The sequence below is a fragment of the Astyanax mexicanus genome, chromosome 12, assembly GCF_023375975.1.
Source record: "Astyanax mexicanus isolate ESR-SI-001 chromosome 12, AstMex3_surface, whole genome shotgun sequence".
NCBI classification, from domain to species: Eukaryota; Metazoa; Chordata; class Actinopteri; order Characiformes; family Acestrorhamphidae; genus Astyanax; species Astyanax mexicanus.
Window position 1 is genome coordinate 12,611,654 of NC_064419.1, and position 21,100 is coordinate 12,632,753.

Consider the following 21,100-nt stretch of genomic DNA (forward strand, 5'->3'; position numbering starts at 1 on the left):
CAGAGCTTAGCTTGCTGGACCACTCTGAGCCCACTCTTTATAATCATAGACCTGAGCTATCTCACATCTCAGTAAGTGAAATGGCGATACATGTAATAATAATGTATTATACAAATCTATAAGTAATATATGTGTTAAAATCATAAACACAAGACACCTGAACTGACTGCATGAACTGCACTGGATTATGTTATTTTAAATGAGGTTAAATAAATGAGATTTATTTTTGCATAATAAGTGCAATGGTTTGATATTGACATTGATATTAATTCACACGCAAACAAAAAGCAGATGTATTGTCTGTCTGGATTCTTGCGCTTCACAATTGAAGTCTTGTTGGTGTCTGGGGTTTAAATTTAACTCTTGACCTCTTTTGCGCTCACAATCACACAAGCACACATGGTGTCTGGGGGATTACACCTGGCCTGTGCTCTTGTACATGTTCCTTGGCTGGGCAGGTTGGCCAGACTAGAGATTTGCTGTTATTCTGCTCTAAGCCTTCAAGACTTGCAGGTGTTGTTGCATGCTAGGTAGCCTTCTGTTTCCGCTGGGCTTTCCTGGACTACTCGGGTTCATTTGAAAATTAGAAATAGATGCAAAGCGATAAGCTGAGTCACCCAGGCTTTCCCTCTTTGAAGGGATGAGCATTGGAATGGCGTGAATTGACTTGTGGAGCGACGTTTAACCAATACGTTTGAACGTGAGTTCATGGGTTGGAAAAGCTGTAGCTGAAAAGCGAGCCTTCATGCTGACACTGTGGAGAAAGTATGGGAATAGGCAGCTCCTTTGCACCGAGATCTGACCAAATCTTTACAATAAGGTACGTATTTATTGGCCATCGCTTCTAACATGTGGAGGGGTGTTTTAGCAAGGCTGTTTCGCAATTGTGTGAAGGAGCCAGCTACCAATTTGTTTTATCAGCATTTGTTGATATAACGTCATAGTCTGTCCATCAGGACTGGTATTGTGAGACCTTTTCTCAGCATGTGTTTCCAATTGAGATGTGTAATGCTCTGTTCGAGATCTGTCTAATATCGGCCCTGATTATGGAACGGATCGCACTCGCACACATACACAGAGAAAGAGACGCATATGAGAAACATAAGGCTTGTGTTTCACTCCGAGAAACAGGGAGAAGCATATGTTTGCCATATCCATTTGGCCGGAGCCGCTCTGATACAAAAGGCCTTTTTCTGTTTCGGCTGTCAGTTAACGTCTCTATTGCATTTCTTTAGCTGCACTCTGTTTATTTTCGCCCTTTAATCATGGCTGCTTATTCTCATACTTAGTTTAATTTAAAGTGGATTCAGCCGCTTTGACATGTTTGTTTGATTTGAAAAAATTGGTGCCATTACTTCTCGCATTATGAGAACCAAAGTTTCCAATTACTGCCATCTGCATCAGCTTTTCCAAATGATTTTCGCAAGGAGCTTGTACTTGTTGACTTGTGTGCCTTTGATAGGAGACATTTGTTCATACACTGCATGTCCAAATGTTTGTGGACACCTTTTTTACTCTCAGGCATCAAACCTTGAAAAAACATCTTTCCTTACCATACACTTTTTACTATCCACCTTACCGTATACTTTTGTTGTTTATTTATTTATGTATAATGTACTTATTTTTAATATATAACTTCCATCACAATGAGGTGTACAAGGTGGGTAAAAAATAAAAACAGGTATACATGCAAGACTATGTAAAAAAGCAGGTTCTAACAGGCAAAAAGCTGAACACTAATGTAACTAGTGCTGGGTGGTATGGCCAAAAATGTTCATCACGTTTTTTCTGGCGGTTTCACAGTATATCACGGTATTTTTATTATTATATTTATTATTATTTTTTGCATGACTGGGCTTTATTATAGGTTTGTGAGTTACTGTACTGTAAGGAGTACATATAATGTAAAACACTAAGGCTTTAAATGAAGGCTTTAATCAGGATTGTGTTTGTCCCACAAAATTACACAATATATAAAGAAATCAGACGGCTCCCTTTATTAAATAGTTCCATAAACACTATATACAAACATAAAATACTCAGTATTTAAATATTCAAAAGGGATATTTCTCAAACGCTTTATTGCACAAGTTAGATACAAGTTTAATATCAATTGACTATATGTTATTCCTGATGCCATTATAGGCATTACAGTAATTAAATCAGCTACAATTCCCTTCTTTCTCCAGTTAACAATTACATTCAAATCATCCTATAAACTACATTATTAATATATTTAAAAGGGCTGTAGTTTCTGCTCGATTTTACTGGGATAAAAACACTCACACAGTAGAAACAGCAGCAGGAGACGTTCAGATTTCTCTGCAGGACGGAACTAAAACAGTATTTGTCTCTCTTCTCTGATGGTGCTGTTCTGCACGACGCTCCACGGTGCCTCTAGCGGTGTGGCGGTATGAAAGAAACGCATACTGGTTCAAGTTCACCCAGCGGTATACCCAATGAACCGGTGTACCACCCAGCACTAAAATTAACTATAGAAACTTTAAACATTTCAGTTGTTAATATGTTAATGCAAGCATAATTTTTCTTCAAGTACCATCAGGGGTACCTGAACATCAGTTTGAGAACCACTGCTGTACATTATACACCTCTTGATAGATTGATGTGATTGTAACAAGATAAATAGTGTTTTCAGTGGTATTAATGTTATGACTGATCTGTACATTAAAATGTCTTCCTCTTCTCCTGAACTCAGAGTGAGCTTGGCGCCGAGGCAGAACCTCTCTCGGATCATTCTTAAGGGAATCTTCCAGGGCGTGAAGGTGGTTCGCGGACCCGACTGGGACTGGGGCAATCAAGACGGTAGGTGGAGGCGTCACGACCCATCGGGTGCACATTAACTCCCTCGCTCTGCGCTGTTTTGAAATATGTTGGTGATAAATGAAGCCCTTTCTCACGCTCCTGAGCCTGGTGGCATAGCGCTGGTGGTGCAGTAGATTGAATGGCATGTAGTGCAGTCTCATTTACATTCTAAGCAAGCTTAAGGTTGGAACGTGTTTTCTTGTGGTCAGGCCAGGACTCCTAATTAGCCTTTGAAGGGACTGGTGGCGTCTGCTTAACAGATGTCTTCCAAAAAAAGACACGTCCTTATGTGAGTGCAGCCGTTTGCCTTTGGTGTTACAGCGAAAGCTCTAAATGCGTCTAAATTGAGCCCTCGGTAAACCACGCTAGAATGGAAGTTCGGGGAAATTACCGTCACGTTACTGTTTATCGACACTTGACGCTGTTTTTCCGAAGAGGAAATGGTTTAAATTTGGTTCACATGCTGATTCTGAGTTTATCAAATAGCACATCACTTGTGTTATTGAGTTAGAAATAGACATCTGATGATGATGATGATGATGATGTATAGTCTCTTATCTAACAGTTGAAGCATTGTCTCTCTAGCCTTTAGGTCAAGTTTTTGTCTTTGTGTGTTTGCTTGTCAACGTTTGTGTCTGATCTCCCTGCAGTTTGTCTTTTGAAGTGGTTCTTTTAAGAGTTCTTCACTCTGAGTAATGCCTTTGATGCTGAATGAGTCAAAATGTCCATGATGTGTTTTTTGAACTTCCTGCTTGAGGACTGATGGTGATAATTGATCTGCCCTACAGAGTGAATCTGTGACTCTTCATCCTTTTAACTGCTTTTTCTTAAGGAACAAAAACAACTCTTTGTCTTATTGTGTTTTTTTTCTTATTTTTTCTGATGTGTCATGAATTTGAAAAGTCTCTTTAATGTTGCGAAGACCTTTGGTGTGTTAGATGTAGTAGTTTGTAAGGTGATGATTTGATGTTTAGCTTGTTGTATTGGTCTTCTTTGTGCTTCTTTGTGAATTTGTGTAGTAGTTGCAACAACCCTAAGTCAGAAAAGGTTCGGACAGTATGAAAATACAAATACAGAAAATGCAGTGTTTTATCTAGTCTGTTTAATTTAATTTGTTAATATACTGTGCATCCATTTCTGCATTTCAGGCCTGGAATAACAAGAAACTGGGACGATAAAAAATGTACTACATTTAAGCAATCAAGTAATTCTAGGCGTGTGTAAAGTACTAGAGACACAGACTTGAGTAAAAGTACTGTAAGAGCTCTATTAAAAAGTGACTTGAGTAGAAGCTGAAGTGTTGTTTAAGCTCTACACTTACAAGTTACACAAGTATAAAAATACTTAAGTATTGCAGTAGTTTATAGTAAAATGTAGAACTAAAAGTAAAAGTACTCTTGATCCACTCAATGATGAGCAGCTTCATCAAACCCGATGGCAGTGCAGACCATCTACCATAAAAGTATTAAACTCATTCAGAATACGTAGTGAAGTAAAAGTGAAAGTAGGAGAAAAAATAATACTCCAGTAGATACAGATAACACAATTTAGTAGTTAAGTACAATAGTGTGATAAAAAATAATACTCCAGTAGATACAGATACAGCATTTTAGTACTCAAGTACCGAAGTGAGGGAAAAAATAATACTCCAGTAAATACAGATAAAGCTTTTTAGTACTTAAGTACAGTACTGTAGTAAAAATAATACTCCAGTAAATACAGATAAAACCTTTTAGTACTTAAGTACCGAAGTGAGGGAAAAAATAATACTCCAGTAAATACAGATAAAGCTTTTTAGTACTTAAGTACAGTACTGTAGTAAAAATAATACTCCAGTAAATACAGATACAACATTTTAGTACTAAAGTACCGAAGTAAAGGAAAAAATAATACTCCAGTAGATACAGATACAGCATTTTAGTACTTAAGTACGGTATTGAAGTAGTTCTACTTCTTAGTATACATCTTTGAGGATTTCTGGTGTTATTTTGTATGTTTTTCCTGCAGTCACTTCTTAATCTGTACAAGTTCTTGTTTTTTGTTTGTTTGTTTTAAAATTGTTCACACATACTCTTCGGCATTCATGCCTTTGTAAAAGTGTGCAGCATGTGGATTGGCTGAATGAAGAATGAAGAATGAGTGGATGTCCCTGAAAAGATGTTATTGTGAAGGCAGCTTATGTTGATATTTAATTTAAAAGTACATTTCTGCATTAGTGGTGCAGTCACAGAAGTGTACACAAACCCATACAGTCTTGTAGTTAACTGTTGACATTACTTCTTTAACAATTAAAAAGACATTTACCAGACAAAACATTAAATACTTGGGATGCAAATGAATAAAAAAAAAACACTGCATTTATTTTTTATTTGTATTTACCTTACTGTCCAAACCTTTTCTGATTCAGAGCTGTAGAAGTAGTAGTGGTTATTGGGTTATGTGTTGTTTTTATATGTGCTGTATATTTATTTGTGATTAAATTCAAAGTATTTTGTATGTTTTAAAAGTTTAGTTTAGAGGCTTGTTAGAGGTGAATCTATTTTTTCCATTAGTTTAAAATAGGACTGCGCAATATATCACTTCAGCATCACCATCGCAGTGCGTGTTTAGAATACAGTACCAGTCAAAGTTTTGGACACACCTTCTCATGTAGTGTTTATATATTTTCCCTGTATTGTAAATTTAAGAGGGGAGTCATCCAGACTACGAAGAATCACTTAAGGAATCGTGTAGTAACTTAAAAGTGTTAAACAAACCAAAATACTCTGTGAAGCATTTAGCTGCTCATACCTGGGGAGCTGTTAACTCTGATGAACTCTTGCTCTTTCTTTCCTGAAGCAATCCTGATGAGTGCTAGTTTCATCATTATAATGTTTGTGAGGACACTTTTAAAGTTCTTGAAACTTTTCAGATTTTTTCTATTAAGTATTTAACCTTTACTTAGTTGAGTAGTTCTTGCCATAATATGGATTATAGAACATTACTCAAATAGAACTATTCACTGTATACCTGTAACTCTGCCTCTTCAACTTTACAACTGATGCCCTCAAACACATTGAGACAAAAAAGTATTAAATAAGTAATTATTGATGAGGCACAGTGTAAAATTGTCATCTAAGCAAGATGTGCTACTTTGAATAATCTAAATAAAAATATAAAATACATTCTGGTTTGTTTTAACACTTTTTGTTGAGTAAATATTTTTTTTCTTTAAAGTTTGGATGACTTTAGTATTCAAATATAAAAAAAAAAAAAAACACTGAATATTTGATATGTACAATCTTTTGTCTGGTACTGTATATCTGTCATGTATCATTTATTTTGACCAAATATTGAACACACAGATAACAACATTGATATTTATTGTGTTGTTGGATCACCGACATCCCAAAAAAATCCCAGATTTTTAAACAAATATTGCAATATATGTGACAGAACAGCAGAATATTCCAGTATTGTGCAGTCCTAGTTTGCAGTTTTGCTGTGTGTCTCTTGTTTGTATTGTGTGATGTTATGCTGAGATCCCTGCCCTCTCCTGCATGTGGCTCTGTGTTATTTGTGTGAGCAGGAGGAGAGGGGAAGATCGGGAAGGTGGTGGATATTCGTGGCTGGGATCAGGAGTCGGGGCGCAGCGTTGCCAGTGTCACCTGGTCTAACGGAACCACCAACGTCTACAGGATGGGTCACAAGGGCAAGGTGGACCTCAAATACGTGTCTGACGGACAAGGAGGCTACTACTATAAGGAGCACCTGCCCAAGCTAGGTGAGAAAGGGAAAGGAATGAAGAACAGTTTGAGCCGTCTATAAACAGCATGTATCACTGGTCTTGCCCTTTCTTATGATTTAAGGTTTAAATCAGAGGTTGGCAAGTGGGTTGGTGTTGCTACAGGTTTTGTTCCAGCCAAGCTTTAGTAGGGATGCACTGATATCAAAACCAAACAAAAATTATTTGGCTGAAGGCTGGATATGAAAAATGTTGAAAAAAAACGTTTTTTCATGTTTTATAACAACAAAACAAATTTCTCCTAAAATATAATTTGAATAATGAACGTTTTTAAAATCCCAGCAGAATAAAGGATATATATATATAGATATAGGTATATCCTATGTTTAGCTGCATAGCCTGTGTCATAGGCTGTGTAGAAGCCATTTGATTATGATTTTACTATTTCCCAGCAGCTTAGACTGTGCTGTATACTGTGCCTATGAGTTCTCTCGTGTAGACACAGTAAACTTATTTCTAAGAACCTGTACCGTAGCCTGTGCTGTAGAGAGACTGTGTCTGTGTGAGACTTGTCTCTTATAGACACAGTAAACATTTGATTATTTTTTTCTTAGTCCCCAGAACCATAAATTTAGCCTGTGCCGTAGCCTGTGCCGTAGCCTGTGCCGTAGCCTGTGCCGTAGCCTGTGCCGTAGCCTGTGCCGTAGCCTGTGCCGCAACAATCAAATGTTTATGGAAGGGAAGTTCTCTCAGGTCCTGAAGGTCCTCTCTGTATGTGTTCAGGTGAACATGCAGAGCTGCAGAGACAGGAAAGTGCTGATGGTCACACATTCCAGCAAGGTGATAAGGTCAAATGTCTGCTGGAGGTGGATATCCTCAGGCAGATGCAGGAGGGTCATGGAGGCTGGAATCCAAAAATGGCAGAGGTAAGAGATCATAACCATGTAGTGTTTTATTCACTGTATCTATAAATATAGGCAAAAACTATGTGTGAAATTATTCAGAACACCTGTTTATTCGTAGTTTCATAGGTATTAAAATAATATTTTAAAGTTTAGAGTTATTCTGCTTACAGGAGTGTTAGTGAGGTCAGAATATTGGATGATCACCACCCAACCTTATTCATCCCCAACTCATCCCAAAAGTACTTTCAAGTTCTACTGCTCAATTCCAAAAGCTGGCTTATTTGATCCAAGTTAAATTAAATCCAATTTACTATTTATTTTGACTCATGACTTTATGTCTGATTTGGCTTTTAATTGAGTACAATTAATTGACTGGCTTTTCATTTGATTACATACTGTAATACATGTTTCAATTCAGCAATTTCAAGTGTAAAATACAGATAACAGCTTGTCGTGAGTTATATTCACTTGTTCCAGTAATTAAAATTAGCTTAGATGTTTAAGTTCCTGGGGGCACAGATTCATGCACAGTTCTGGGAGTGAACAGTATGACAATGAGCTTTTACACATAAGTGCAACTCATGCATGCACCAAATGGTAACTTGCTCTTATAGCCTACAACAACAAGGCTGGCCAGTCAACCCTTACATAAAACAAAACTGAATACACAAAAGAAGATTTGGGAGAGAGGGAAACACAGCCACTATGCAAATAAACTGCAGTAAATTTAACTCATTCCAAGTTTCCACTTCCTCTTCAACCTGAGTGCTAAGGCTGACAACTCATAAACTCATAAATCACAAAGCTTATTTTATTCAAGGTTCCCCCTAGCTAACATTAGCGGTGAGCTAGCTAATGTTACCATGAGAGAACTAAGGATAGCGGAGCTAACATTAGCGGCAAACTAGCTAATGTTACCGTTGAGCTAGCTAACATACTAACGTTAGTGGCAAGTTAGCTTCATTACCGGGGAGAGAACTGAGGTTAACAGAGTGCTAGCTACATTAGCATCAAGCTAGCTAACACACCAACTTCAGTGGCAAGTTAGCTTCATTACTAAGGTTAGCGGAGAGATAGCTAACAAAGGCGGCGAACTAGCTAACATAACATTAGCAGCAAGCTAACTAAATTACTAACGTTAGCGGCGGTTTAGCTACGTTACCTTAAACAATGGAACAAAATAAAAAAAAAAAAGATAGCAAATGGAAAATGTTCAGTTTTGATATTCAATACAATACATTATTTTATACCACGTTATGATTACATTTTTTGGTCTTAAATGATATTTATTGAGGTCTTAAAAAGGTCTTAAAAACATTAAATTTTACTTTTAAAATGGTGCCAGAACCCTCTTATTGAGTTAAAATAAATAAAAAAGCAAGTTACCATAACTTATTAATCAATTAAAGTTAACAGTGCAGATGCCAATAGGTTAATTCTAATATGCACCATAGAGTCCTATTCTATTGACATTACTTCTCTGCTCTACCAAAACCAGACTGAGCTGTGTGTGTGTGTGTGCCTTTGCACATCTGTGTCAGCAATGGACGTGACTTAAAGTAGCTGAATGTATTTATTATAAGCAGCGTCCACAAGTACAGTTGGGTGTGTAGTGTAGGTGCATGAAATATATTAGATATTGGCTAAAGCAGAGAATTGCCCAACTCCAGTCCTGGAGAGCTACCACCCTGGAGAGAGCGGTTCCAGCACACATGGCTCCAATTCTCAGACCCTGATGATGGATTTGATTTAAGTGGATCAGGTGTGTTAGATTAAGGTTGGAACTGAACTCTGCAGGATGGTAGATCTCCAGGACTGGACACTTCAGCTGTAGAGAATATGGAAATAAAAAAGAAAGTCATTTATGAGTTTCTAACATGCACCTCATATTATTCTTAGCATTATTAACAGTTAACACCCTTCACTAACATTCATATTAAACAGTTCAACACAATCAGCATGAGCATTAAAGGGGCACTAAACCCCTGTGTTCCTTTTAAAGTAATAAAACTCTCCAGACCTGCTTAAAATTTTTATAAACATTTCCTAACCTTTAAAATACACATTTATTGTGGTCACTTCTGCCTTTGCAGTGCCTTTACAGGTTCAACTGTGCTAAAGGTAAAGATGTTTCCATGTACTTCCATGGTACGCAGACACATCACAATATGCAAATCAGCCAATTAATAATAATACCCCCCCCCCCCCGCCCCCCCCCCCCCCCCCCCACCGTGATGTCCAACCATCTGCACCTCGCATTGTTTCTATCAGAGGCTTGCTGCTGTCCCTAGAGTAAGGGAAGGGGATATCTGCACTGCATCAGCTAGCTAGCTAAGGCTAGGCTAAAGATACCACTAAGCAAGAAACAAGTTGATTATGAGATTCTAACTACAAATCATATAATTTTTTGCATCATAAACAGTTAACACCCTTCAATAGCATTTAACATTATACAGTTTCACACATTCACACATTCGGTACTAAACCATATTTTTCCCCATGAATAGATGAAATGTGTTTCTTTTGAAGTAAGATAACGTACCAGACCTGCTTTTAATTTAGGTATTTTTGTTAGGATGAGGATGCAAATCAGTCAATCAATAATATGACATCAATCCAACAATAAAATGATAAAAATGACATATTAGAACCTTGTTGTTCCTTATTGTAAGGGATGATGTATCGAGAACAAAGTTTGTAATATTAATTTTATGGTATTTTATACACGCTATGCTTTCATTTACTTAAAATTTTAAACATGCTTTAGATGTGAATAACTGTGTATGTGTGTAATTAACTGTTGAGACAGAAAATGAGACAAAAATTGTGAAATATTTGCAAAAAATCTTATTTAAAAAAACATTAAACTAATAAAACTGTGAACACAGACAGCTTCCATGCGTCCACTAATTATTTTAACAAGAGCTCTATATGGTGTGCGTGTCATTTCCGTCTCCACAGTGAAGCTCTGCTGCCGCACTGTATTGTGGGATTGACAGAATCTCACTGCATTTGTTTAGCAGTGTTATGCTAATGTTGTTTGTTTGGATGTGCTTTTTTTCTTTGTAGTACATCTGCAGAATCGGAACAGTGCACAGGATAACAGACCGAGGGGATGTCAGAGTTCAGTACAGTAACAATATACGCTGGACTTTCCACCCTGGTGCGCTGACTAAGGTAAGCAGACCCAGGCCCGCCGGCACCCGTGCGCACTGAAGCCAGCTGATGATGGATAACTGTGGGGAACACTAAAGGGGGGAAGGCATGCAGTGTGAGAGGAGGAGGTACCCCGTATTTTAGTCTTTTACAGCTGTGCAGTTTCTCTTAGTTAAATTAGATTAATGCAGAAACCCGATGTGAAATGGACTTTGGGCTTTAGTGCTAATTAGTGAAACATTATAACAAGTGCAAACTTTTCTCAAATATTTCACCTTCATGCTCCCCCAGCATTCCTAAATATATTGCTTTTAGCTGATGCTCCCAACAGGCTTCCAATGCTATTGATAGGTGCATAGAGTTACCCATGCAAAGAAATGGCTGTTTTTACACCATTAAGAACAAACTTAAAGTCGCTCCACACTTCATTGGTAGAATTCTGAGAACCCTGTAATTTAAACACACAAACAAATAGGTTGGATAGGAAACAGATTGCAAAATTAATTTATTGCACATGCATGAATACTAAAGAGATATTTTTAGCAACAGCATGGATTCATGCATGTCAATTCTTTAATTTTGTTATCTGTTCCCCTATCCTACCTATTTATTTCTACTTGTCACTTGACATATCGTGATTGAATTTTGCCTGGAGAACTACCTGAAGGTTCTATGTGTATAAACGGTGTTTTTTAATATACACTGCCTGGCCAAAAAGTAAATGATCTGGCGTTGCTGCAGTTGGTCAGGTTTAGGTTCAGCAACAGTATGTGCTGATAGAATGAGGTCAGCTGACTACCTGCATATACTAAATATAGATCAGGTTATTCCATCAATGGATTTTTTCCTCCCTGATGATCACGGCCATATTCCAACAATGTCAGGATTCATGGGTCTGGAATTGTGAAAGAGTTCAGGGTTCAGGGAGCATGAGATCATCATTTTCACACATGGATGGTCAGTGTCCAGATCTTAACCTCACTGAGAATCTTTGGGATGTGCTGGATGGAGAAGAGCTGCTTTGTGCAGTGGTCAGACTCTACCATCATTAATGCTGCCGCAAGATCTTGGTGAAAAATGAATGCAGCAACATTAAATCTTGTGACAATAAGCAGAAGCTTATTGGAACAAAGCCACAGTGAATGCGTGACACAATCAAAGCTAAAGGCGGTCCAACCAAATGTTAGAGTGTGTGACCTTTTTTTTTTTTTTTTTTTTTTTTTTTCCCCGTGGTGACTTTTTTTCCTATGCAGTGTATTCATCATAAATGGAGCAGAAATAGATGGGCAGTGATTGGCTGGTTTGTTAGATGTGCACATGGCCCGTACATTCTGTTTTAGCGATTAGCTTAATCCTCAGCCAGCTCTAGCCGATTGCTCTTTAAAGAAGTTACACACAGTCCCACAATAGAGCCTTACCTCTAGATGCCCTGTCTTGTCTTCTGAATATCTCTCTCTCTTTCTCTCACTCTCTCTGTCTCTCTCTCTCTCCCTCTCTCTTTCTCACTCGCTCTCTCTCTCTCTCTCTTTCTCTCTTTCTCACTCTCTCTCTCTCTCTCTCTCTCTCTCTCTCTCTCTCTCTCTCCTGCTGTAGGTAAACACGTTTGCAGTAGGAGAGCTGGTGAGGGTACTGGATGATATTGAGAGTGTGAAAAGGTTACAAGCCGGCCATGGAGAGTGGACAGACAGCATGGCGTCTGTACGTTCCTCAGGTTTTATTTAAGGTTTAAAACATTTAAAAGAAAGAATGATTAGTAAACTTGTTTGTTTTGTAAATAACAGTTAATTAGTAATAAAGTAGTTTGTCGAAAATCTATTTAGTGCATGCATAGTAACTGCAAACAAACAAACAAACAATTATACATAGAAAACCCTTAAAGCTTCACAATAAATAGCAAAACAAATATAAATATGATTTCAATACAGAATACTCGTACATCAATCATCACAATATGGATTTAATAGTGTAATTATTAAAATATTATCATTTACAACAGAATATGGGACACAGCTGATTGTAAACAGGGACTAGAAAGCTAGTTAATCATTGATTTATTCGTGTGGCCAGCAGGGTAGCAGTAGATTGGAAGGGATATTGTTTGTTTGTTTTTTTATACTATTTACACTTGTAAATAGTCTTGTTACATGTTTTTTTTCCCATGTTGTTCGTATTCGTTTTATTCATTCTCTTTTATGCCTTTTTTTACACTTTTCTGTTTACAAATTTACAAATCTCCAAGCAAAACATAAACAAAATCACATTTGCTTAATTTTTTACTTTATCTAATTGATTGCTACTTTTATTATTTCTTTGTTTCTGCCATTGGGGTTTAAAACAGAAAGGTGTTCAGAGACTTCAGATAAGATGGGCCCTGTGCCTGAAGTCCCTTTAAACAGGCTTAGCTGCTCTAAGATTGATCCTGCTTATTTAACTATAAATAAGTTATTAAACTTGTATCGCCCGGAGTCTCTGGAACAAGACGTCACAGGGACTTGTGTTCTCTGAAAGCTCTTCGCTTTTGGGGAATTGCCACTCACTGACCACACTGTACTGCTGGAGTACTGTACCACCTTACACTTAATCCTGTAACCCTGTGCTGATCATATTAACAACAATGTCACACATGTGAAACAGTTATAAAACTATAAACGCTTAAAACTAAGTCTAGAGTTGGCAAGCACTTCTGTTAGCTCTGAGATAGCATGTACTCCTTCGGCCTGTGGCTGAGATTAGCTAAGTAAATTTACTTTAAAACTTAAAAGACAGTAAATATCGGAATAAGAAGTGCAGCAAGACATAGAACCGGTCAGATTTCACTCAGGGCATTTTCACACCTGTAGTTCTGTAGGTTTCTATGGTCCCAATTAATTGAAGTGGTTGTTGGAGAGTTTTCTCCTTGGTTTGTTTTCACACACACAAACTTAAACTCATCCAAATATGCACTAATAAACCATGCAAAAAACACTATCTCCTCTGATTTGTCAGAGCTGTCTGATGTGGGAGCAAGAAAGAACATACAGTAAGAATATGTGTGTTCTAGAGCAATGTGTATATATTTGTGCCGTGTAAAGCTGCATTAACACTGAACATGGAAGAAAACTCGCTGTTAACCTTTTAAACACAGTGTTTTTAGTGGGATGTCCCATAGTAAACTGAGTCACACGGCTGCAAACAGTAATCAATGCGCACATGGCGTTTAAACTGAAACAGTGATTTAGCATGGAGCAGCAGCAGAGACGGTGTTTGTTCATAGCTATGGTAGTTAAATCTCTGGCTAATAAGGTTAAACTGCACCTGAACAACAGTTTAGCTCAAATTAAAATGTTATTTTTGATAGTCCGGTCGGATCAAGGCCAGATTACATTCTCACCACAAACAGAACTCCTCCAGAGTTTGTTTGGAATCAGTCTGAGATCACCTCCTTTAGTGGGTCTCTGTTTGGTTGTTTTGGACAGAACCAGAGTGATTACTGATTTTACACCTGCTGAAACAAACCACACCAAGAGTAAATCCCAACCAGAGTCTAATTTAAGCAACTAAACAGCTCTTGTGTGAAAACGCCCTAGGGTTTATCAAGATAATAGTCTTTTCAGTCTTGCTTGTGTGCTTTGTGATCGTGTGTGAATGGCTTGTGTGTGTGTTATCAGGCTCTGGGTCAGGTTGGAAAGGTGCTGAAGGTGTATGCAGATGGTGACCTGCGTGTGGCGTTTGGAGGACAAACCTGGACCTTCAATCCGGCCTGCTTGTCTGGCCAGCCTGGGGAGGTGGATGCTAATCTGATGACTGCTGAGAACCCCAGCGAATCAGGAAGTAAGAACTTGCAGAAAGCAGCACAATGCAAATTGCAAAAATGCTCCGCCCACTTTTATTTTAGCATAATGCATCATAGTATTTGATACTTTATATATAGTATAGCATATTGTCTCATCTTTTTCTCCACATTCATAAATTTACTTTTTTTTCATACTTGAAAGCCATGATTGTGTCTGTCAGTCTATCAGCATTGCAGTGCTAAAGACTCAGACTCTCAGACTCTCACACGCTCGCACGCACGTGTCCAAGGTAGGTTAGAGTAAGCAGTTACATTTTATTTAGTTTATTTCCTCCATTAAAACTCTCAGTAACTCAGAACCGTATAGTATTCTCATATAAAAAACATCCTAACTCTATTATATATTTTGCATAATACTTTATTCATACGCAGATCCAGCACAGATCAGCCACAACATTAAAACCAGCTCTGTATATACATTACACCGGTCCGCCAAAACATTATAATCACTTTCTTTTTGTTTCTGTTTGTTTCCTTGTAGCTGGTTTATTATATATATATATATATATATTACCCGAACAACATTAATCCTAGATTTTTTTTTATATTAATAATTTCATTAATTAAATAGTGTTATTCATTATGGATCGTTATACATACTTTGCTTTAAAAGAAGCAAGTTGTCATGCTCTGTTATCTGTTGTATCGTTTCTATTGATATTCCATATAGTTTCTATTTTTTCCTCATAAATTCATGAATTCATCTGTTTGTTTTTTTTGTACTTAAAAGCCATGATTGTGTATCTCTGTCTCTCTCCTTCCCTCTCTCATATTCCCTCATATTAAGCTATATTCTCTACCTCTACTTAACTGCTAGTAACTGCTGTGATTATGTATGACCTACTGTATATGTTACAGTGTGTTACATATCTCTGCATCTTATCCTCATCTGCACATTTAAACTGTGTCAGTACTGCACTCTCATGTCTGTTAAACTCATGTCTCATGTCTGCTGTATTTGTTGTATTTATTGTAGTGTTTTTGTTCTATGTTGCACCATTTGTTGCATGTTTGCTCTTTATTATGTTGTTATCTATATAGTACAGTTTGTTCTATGTTGCACTGTGTTGGTTCTGGAGGAGCGTAATTTCATTGCACTGTGTTTTTGTACTTTAACTCAGATGGAATAACAGTAAAAGCCTCTTGACTTGAAGCACTTGCATGCTCTGAAGGGGATGGTGTTGGGACTTCATATTCCTTCATGTTCCTGTCCATTTTATATTTTCACCAATGTGTGTAGTGTCTCCCTGCCAACCAAACGCTCTCTCTCTTTCTTTTCTCCTCACATGCATGACACAGCACAGTGCTGAAAGAAAGCACTTGTGTACTGAAAGTACTGTGGGCCACTTGTGCTTGGTGACATTTTGACTCATTCTGTGTGTTAATGCTTTTAAGCTGTGAGAGCGCAGAGGCTGAATATGATTTAGGGGTCAGTTTTTCCTTATCTTTCCCTCTTTTTTGTCTCTCTCTTCCTCTCCCCTGCTCCTGCTCTGTGCAGGTACGGTCATTTCTGTGCTGGAGAAGCTGCTGTCGCAGTCCACGGAGCAGGATAACCCCGGGCGCCTGGTTATCGAGGCTGCACACGGCAGCGCCACCAAAGTCCGAGAGCTGGTTCAGAAGCATCCCGACAAGGTGAGTGACCACAGTTTCAAAGCAGCTACGACCCATAAGTAGGGCTGTGTATCTAAATTTGATAACAAAAAGGCACCGAACGGGAAGTCTTGGTACTACAGAGTACCGAAAGATAAAAAAAAAAAAAAAAAAGATTGGTGCCTGTTTTTTAATACTTTACATGAAATGTATGTTAACACAGCAAATGTGAACAGCACGTGCAGCTCAGTAAAACAACCATCATGGTGCTCTGCCACACACAGGCAGAGAGTGTGCAAAGAAACGCAGTTCACTTAATAAAGTGCCACAATAATGCTCATTGTTTGTTTGTTCCAACAAGATCCAAAAGTATGGTAACCTCTCATGATGACAGTATGAAAATTCAATTACTCTGAGATTATTTCAGTGCTTAAATAAACCTGTTTTTTCATAATAATTATCACTTTTAGTCATTTTTGGTTGCAATTTAGGAAAAGGTATAAGAAAAAATACAGTTTTGGTATCTGTACTGAATTCAAGATATCTGAACGGTATTGGTAGCAAATTTGTTTAGGTGATACCCAGCCCCAGCCTATAACCTGCTTTGGAGTGAAACTTCTTCAGTTTAGATTCATGTGACGACTACTACACATTTCTGTACAGGACCTTTTTCCTCATTGTGTGAATATGTGGTTCTTTTAAAATAAAGTACCTGTAGGGACCTATAATGAATCATGATATTTCATTTGCTCTTCGACACTATTACTTTAAAAAAATCGTATTTATTTTAATTAATCAAAAGATTGAGAGTGCACGAGAGAGAGAGTGCACAAGCCAGAGAGAGCACAAGCGAAAGCAAGAGAAAGAAAGCATGAGGGAGAGTGAGCGAGAGAGAACAAGTGAAGGAGAGTGCAAGTGAGAGACAGAGAGCAAAACAGACAGAGAGAGAGAGAAAGAAAGAAAGAAAAAGAGAAAAAGCGAGCCTGAGAGTCTTCAGCACAGTGACAGTGTGTAGGAAAATGAAGTGGAGGAGGAATTAGCATTGATAAAGAGCGCGAGAGGCCACACAAACTTGTGACAACATGGCAAAATGTGCGATCAAACCAGTTTTACATAGTTAACTTGAGTTAACTAGGCTAGGTCAGCTAAACTGAGGACAGTAAAAACACTACATAACCGTTTACAGAAGACAGAATTGTGCACTTCCATATCTTTTAAAATATAAATTAAAAGTATTTTAAAACTACGTGCAGATGTCTACTCTTTGTCTGGAAAGCTGGTCCTCAGTGAGCGAGAGTAATGAAATTCATGTGGTGATTGATTGACTGTTTTATGGCTTCACAGGTGGATATAAAGAACCAGGGAAAGACGGCCCTGCAGGTGGCCGCGCACCAGGGCCATATGGAAGTAGTGAAGGTCTTGCTTCAAGCCAACAGCAGCATCGAAGCGAAGGACGAGGATGGAGACGCAGCGCTCCACTACACAGCGTTCGGGTGAATATTCAGCCCTAATCCTGTTTTGCATTTCTTCAAATACTCTGAAATTCCACGCTCTAAAAATCAGAAGGACCCTTTTTGCATGCGCATCTTGAACAATAAAACGAGGACCTCAACCGAAAATTAGCTCTGGGTAATTTTATACTGCGTAACCTTATGATAGGACACTTAAAAGAGAGACTATGTCACACAGAATGTGATGCTTTAACTAAAAGAAAGTCCTTCATCCAAATGTGGTAGACCATAGTGGAACTGCAGATGTTAAAGGTGTTATATCAGACCTTATGGCTGCGACTAATAATTAGTTTGTAGTCCACTAATCTAACGATTATTTTTCCAATAGTCAATTAGTAGAGAAGTAGGCTCCTGTTTATAGCTTTCTCTGTCACCTCAAAACATCAGAAACGGATGGACGTGGGATTTAAATGTCCTTCAAATGTCCAGAACATTGTCCTTTAAATAAATGAGTAGAAGGTGCTGCTATTTAGCGAGAAAATGAGATAATTTTTCCTAAAGGCGATTATTTTATGAAGGTGACAATATTTTTATAGAATCCATATATTTATATGAAGATTATCGTCTTTGTGCTATGATTAGCCACAATAGAGCAATGGAGACCTAACTTTTAAAGTGGCAGTGGGAGACCGCATCACACCCACCCAGTTTAAAATGATTCTTCTGCATTCTCGGTGCAATTACCCACTCTCACCAGAGAGGGCCCTAAATCCCAAAACTTACAGACATTAGCTTTAAGATTGAAGGGAAAAATGCACCTATTTCCTTAATATTCCCTCTGCTCCACTCTTTAAAATTTAAATTCAAACCAATCAGATGTGATTAAAGTGCATGTTCTAGAAATGTAATGTAACTGTATTTACATACATTTCAGTTTTGCCATGTTTTGCCATGTTAAATATATATATATATATATATATATATATATATATATATATATATATATATATATATATATATATTTTACCATGGTGAGGATAGTTTTGCATGAGTAGTGGCAGGCTCTATAATGCCTAAATTTTATACGACTGAGAGAGTTTAGTGTACAAAGATTTAGCATTTCACTTTTCCTCACTATTTATATAAACGCACAATTATCAGTTCTGCGATGCTTAATGTAAACAATGTAAAGTAAACAAAATGCTTGATAGAGAACTAAATCCCCTGAATTCCAGAAATGAATGTAAAAATGATCTATGATTGACTAAACATATGAACCTGGCAGATGCATTCGGGGAATTGTAGTGGTGAGGCAGAGTTTTGTCCATTCGCTGTATGCAAGAAGGGCAGGTTTTTGCCTGCTGGTCATGCATTTACATAACAAAAGTTGACTGATAGCTCTAAAATGCTTGAGAAGAAAGAAGGCAATGTCTTCTTTTTCAATTTCGGTCATTCCTTCAATTTCGGTCATGGTTTGAAGATATTTCATTGATCCTGATAAACCTTCCATGGTTTCAGGGCCGCTGCTAAGGTTTTGGAGGCCCTAAGCATAACTGGTAACTGTGAATATTTACAACGTTATAAGTAAGGCCAATAACAGTGAAGAACAGCACAAGAGTACTATTTATAATGTATAAATAATAAATGAAACGATGCATGTCTATTTTAAGCAGTGGACACGTCATTTACACAAGCCAGCCTTAAAGGTTATGAAATTATCGTTTATATTCGTGGTGTATTTATATCAGCCTGTCAAAATCTATAGAGCTGTCTGATCCTGCTGTCATACAGACCATTTGGATAGTGCACTGACGGCATTAGTCAATAGGTAGGCTACTCTGTTTATTATTTTTTTATTAAAGTCACTAAAAATCTTCAAACTACACTACTACTATTTGCAAACGTGCCACGTGCCTTGCAATACCCAGATTAGTTTCTAGTTAAGCGTTTAAAGCTACCAAATCAGCAAAGCCAACGTAACTAGCTCAGGCAACACCACTGAACATGAAGTAATCAAAACTATTTAAACCTTTATCATCGAAGTTACTCACCAGAAAGGGATGCATGGGCCTCATCTTTCTGCTTCTTTTTCTTCTTCTCAGCTCCAGACTCAAACCGTCGCTTCATAGTTGAATTACCATTTAGTAGCAACTTCGCGCGGTGAACTTGTCTCCTGCCAAACTCAAGTAGCGTTGCTACTTTAGTTAGGACTAAGGTTGCCAGATAAGTTACGATTTTTCATCCTATTTGTTTATTTTATTTTAAGTTTTTAACTTACACAAATATTGCACTGGACAAGTTTTTGTATAGAATGGCCACATACACTTTAAAAATGGTTAAACATGCGCAAGATTTAGCGCCTCCATGCATTTTTTGATTATTTATTTGACTGGAAAATGTCACATCTGGCAACAACCAACAGAGCAAACCGAGCCGTGCCATTTCAGGCAATAGGGGTGGGGGCACTAATTATGCACAAAAATAATAACGTGCCGCTTTTAAGTAGTAGAGTAGGTGCCCCATGCAATGTTTAAAGACAAAAAAGATGAGCGTATCATAAATAATTCACATTGGGTTTTAAATTTAATAATGTCATAATTTCAACACATTTCATTCTCAGTCAATTTGGCTCCCTGCAACTGCAAAATGGTTGAGGCCTAACGCTGGCTGCGTTGTCTGCGTATGCAGAGCGGCGGCCCTGCATGGTTTGACTAAAATAATTCATATATTTAAGTATGTTAATTTAAAATGCATTAATTGAAACACCCCTGACTGACTTAATCAGAAATTTAAAACAGTTAAAAAAAAAAACAGAAAACAAACAGTAAAACAGTAGAGAAATATCTAATAGAGCCTGATAAAGCTGGACCTCCAGCTGTGTTTTGCTGGCAGGTAAGATATTTATTATTAGTTTAAGGTTTGTTGGCGCTGACTTATCATGTAGCCACATTAAGAGCCTAAAATCAAACCAATAGATTGTAATAGAAATAATTATTAAATGAGATCTGTTTGTAAGAGGGCTAAAATTCAGCGCTCACTTGGTAATCTGTGTATTTAACTTCACAAGCTGTGACTGGCGTTTTGTATACAGCAGATAGGGTATGTTCATGTTACCTGGCGTGTACTCCCTGTTCTTTCTCTTTCTGATAAGAACCGGAATTGGAGCGATTACAGCCACACAGGATCTGAGCCTGTTTTGAAAACATGTACCGTACTGCCGTACTGATTTCACTGTAGCAGCACAGAGCCAGAAAATATTAATTCACCAGGCATGTTTTACACTACAGGCAGATACATAGATACGTAGAGGTGGTGCATTATTATTATTATTATTATTATTGTGATTTTTCTGGATTTCTAGTTCAGCATGTTTGTATAAAATATGGATGACACTTTACAATGGGGGTACATCAATAAACAGTATTTAGAACAGTAATAAACATTGTTAAATGTTAACAGTGGTATCTTTTTGGTTTTGAAATTCACTGACACCCTAGAAGAGTCATAAAGCACAGATTTTTACCATGTCTCATGCATGATTAACGATGCTGCACTGACTTGCGATGGGACATGCATTGAAAGTGGATGTGATTTCGGCCAGAATTGCTGCTTGGGCAGC

The 21,100-nt window shown here is 37.7% G+C and overlaps 1 protein-coding gene across 3 annotated transcripts in view; it reads left to right on the plus strand.

Moving 5' to 3' along the window:
• Nucleotides 1-21,100, plus strand: part of mib2 (MIB E3 ubiquitin protein ligase 2) — a 98,783-nt gene that overhangs the window by 50,083 nt on the left and 27,600 nt on the right. For 2 of the 3 annotated variants that reach the window (XM_022670777.2, XM_022670776.2), the window contains exons 4-11: nt 2,717-2,823; nt 6,392-6,586; nt 7,331-7,473; nt 10,522-10,629; nt 12,202-12,306; nt 14,256-14,418; nt 15,939-16,072; nt 17,375-17,523. In XM_022670777.2, the coding sequence (XP_022526498.2) occupies nt 2,717-2,823; nt 6,392-6,586; nt 7,331-7,473; nt 10,522-10,629; nt 12,202-12,306; nt 14,256-14,418; nt 15,939-16,072; nt 17,375-17,523 (1,104 nt within the window). The remainder of the gene's footprint in view (nt 1-2,716; nt 2,824-6,391; nt 6,587-7,330; nt 7,474-10,521; nt 10,630-12,201; nt 12,307-14,255; nt 14,419-15,938; nt 16,073-17,374; nt 17,524-21,100) is intronic. The other variant, XM_022670778.2, reaches the window with a different exon arrangement.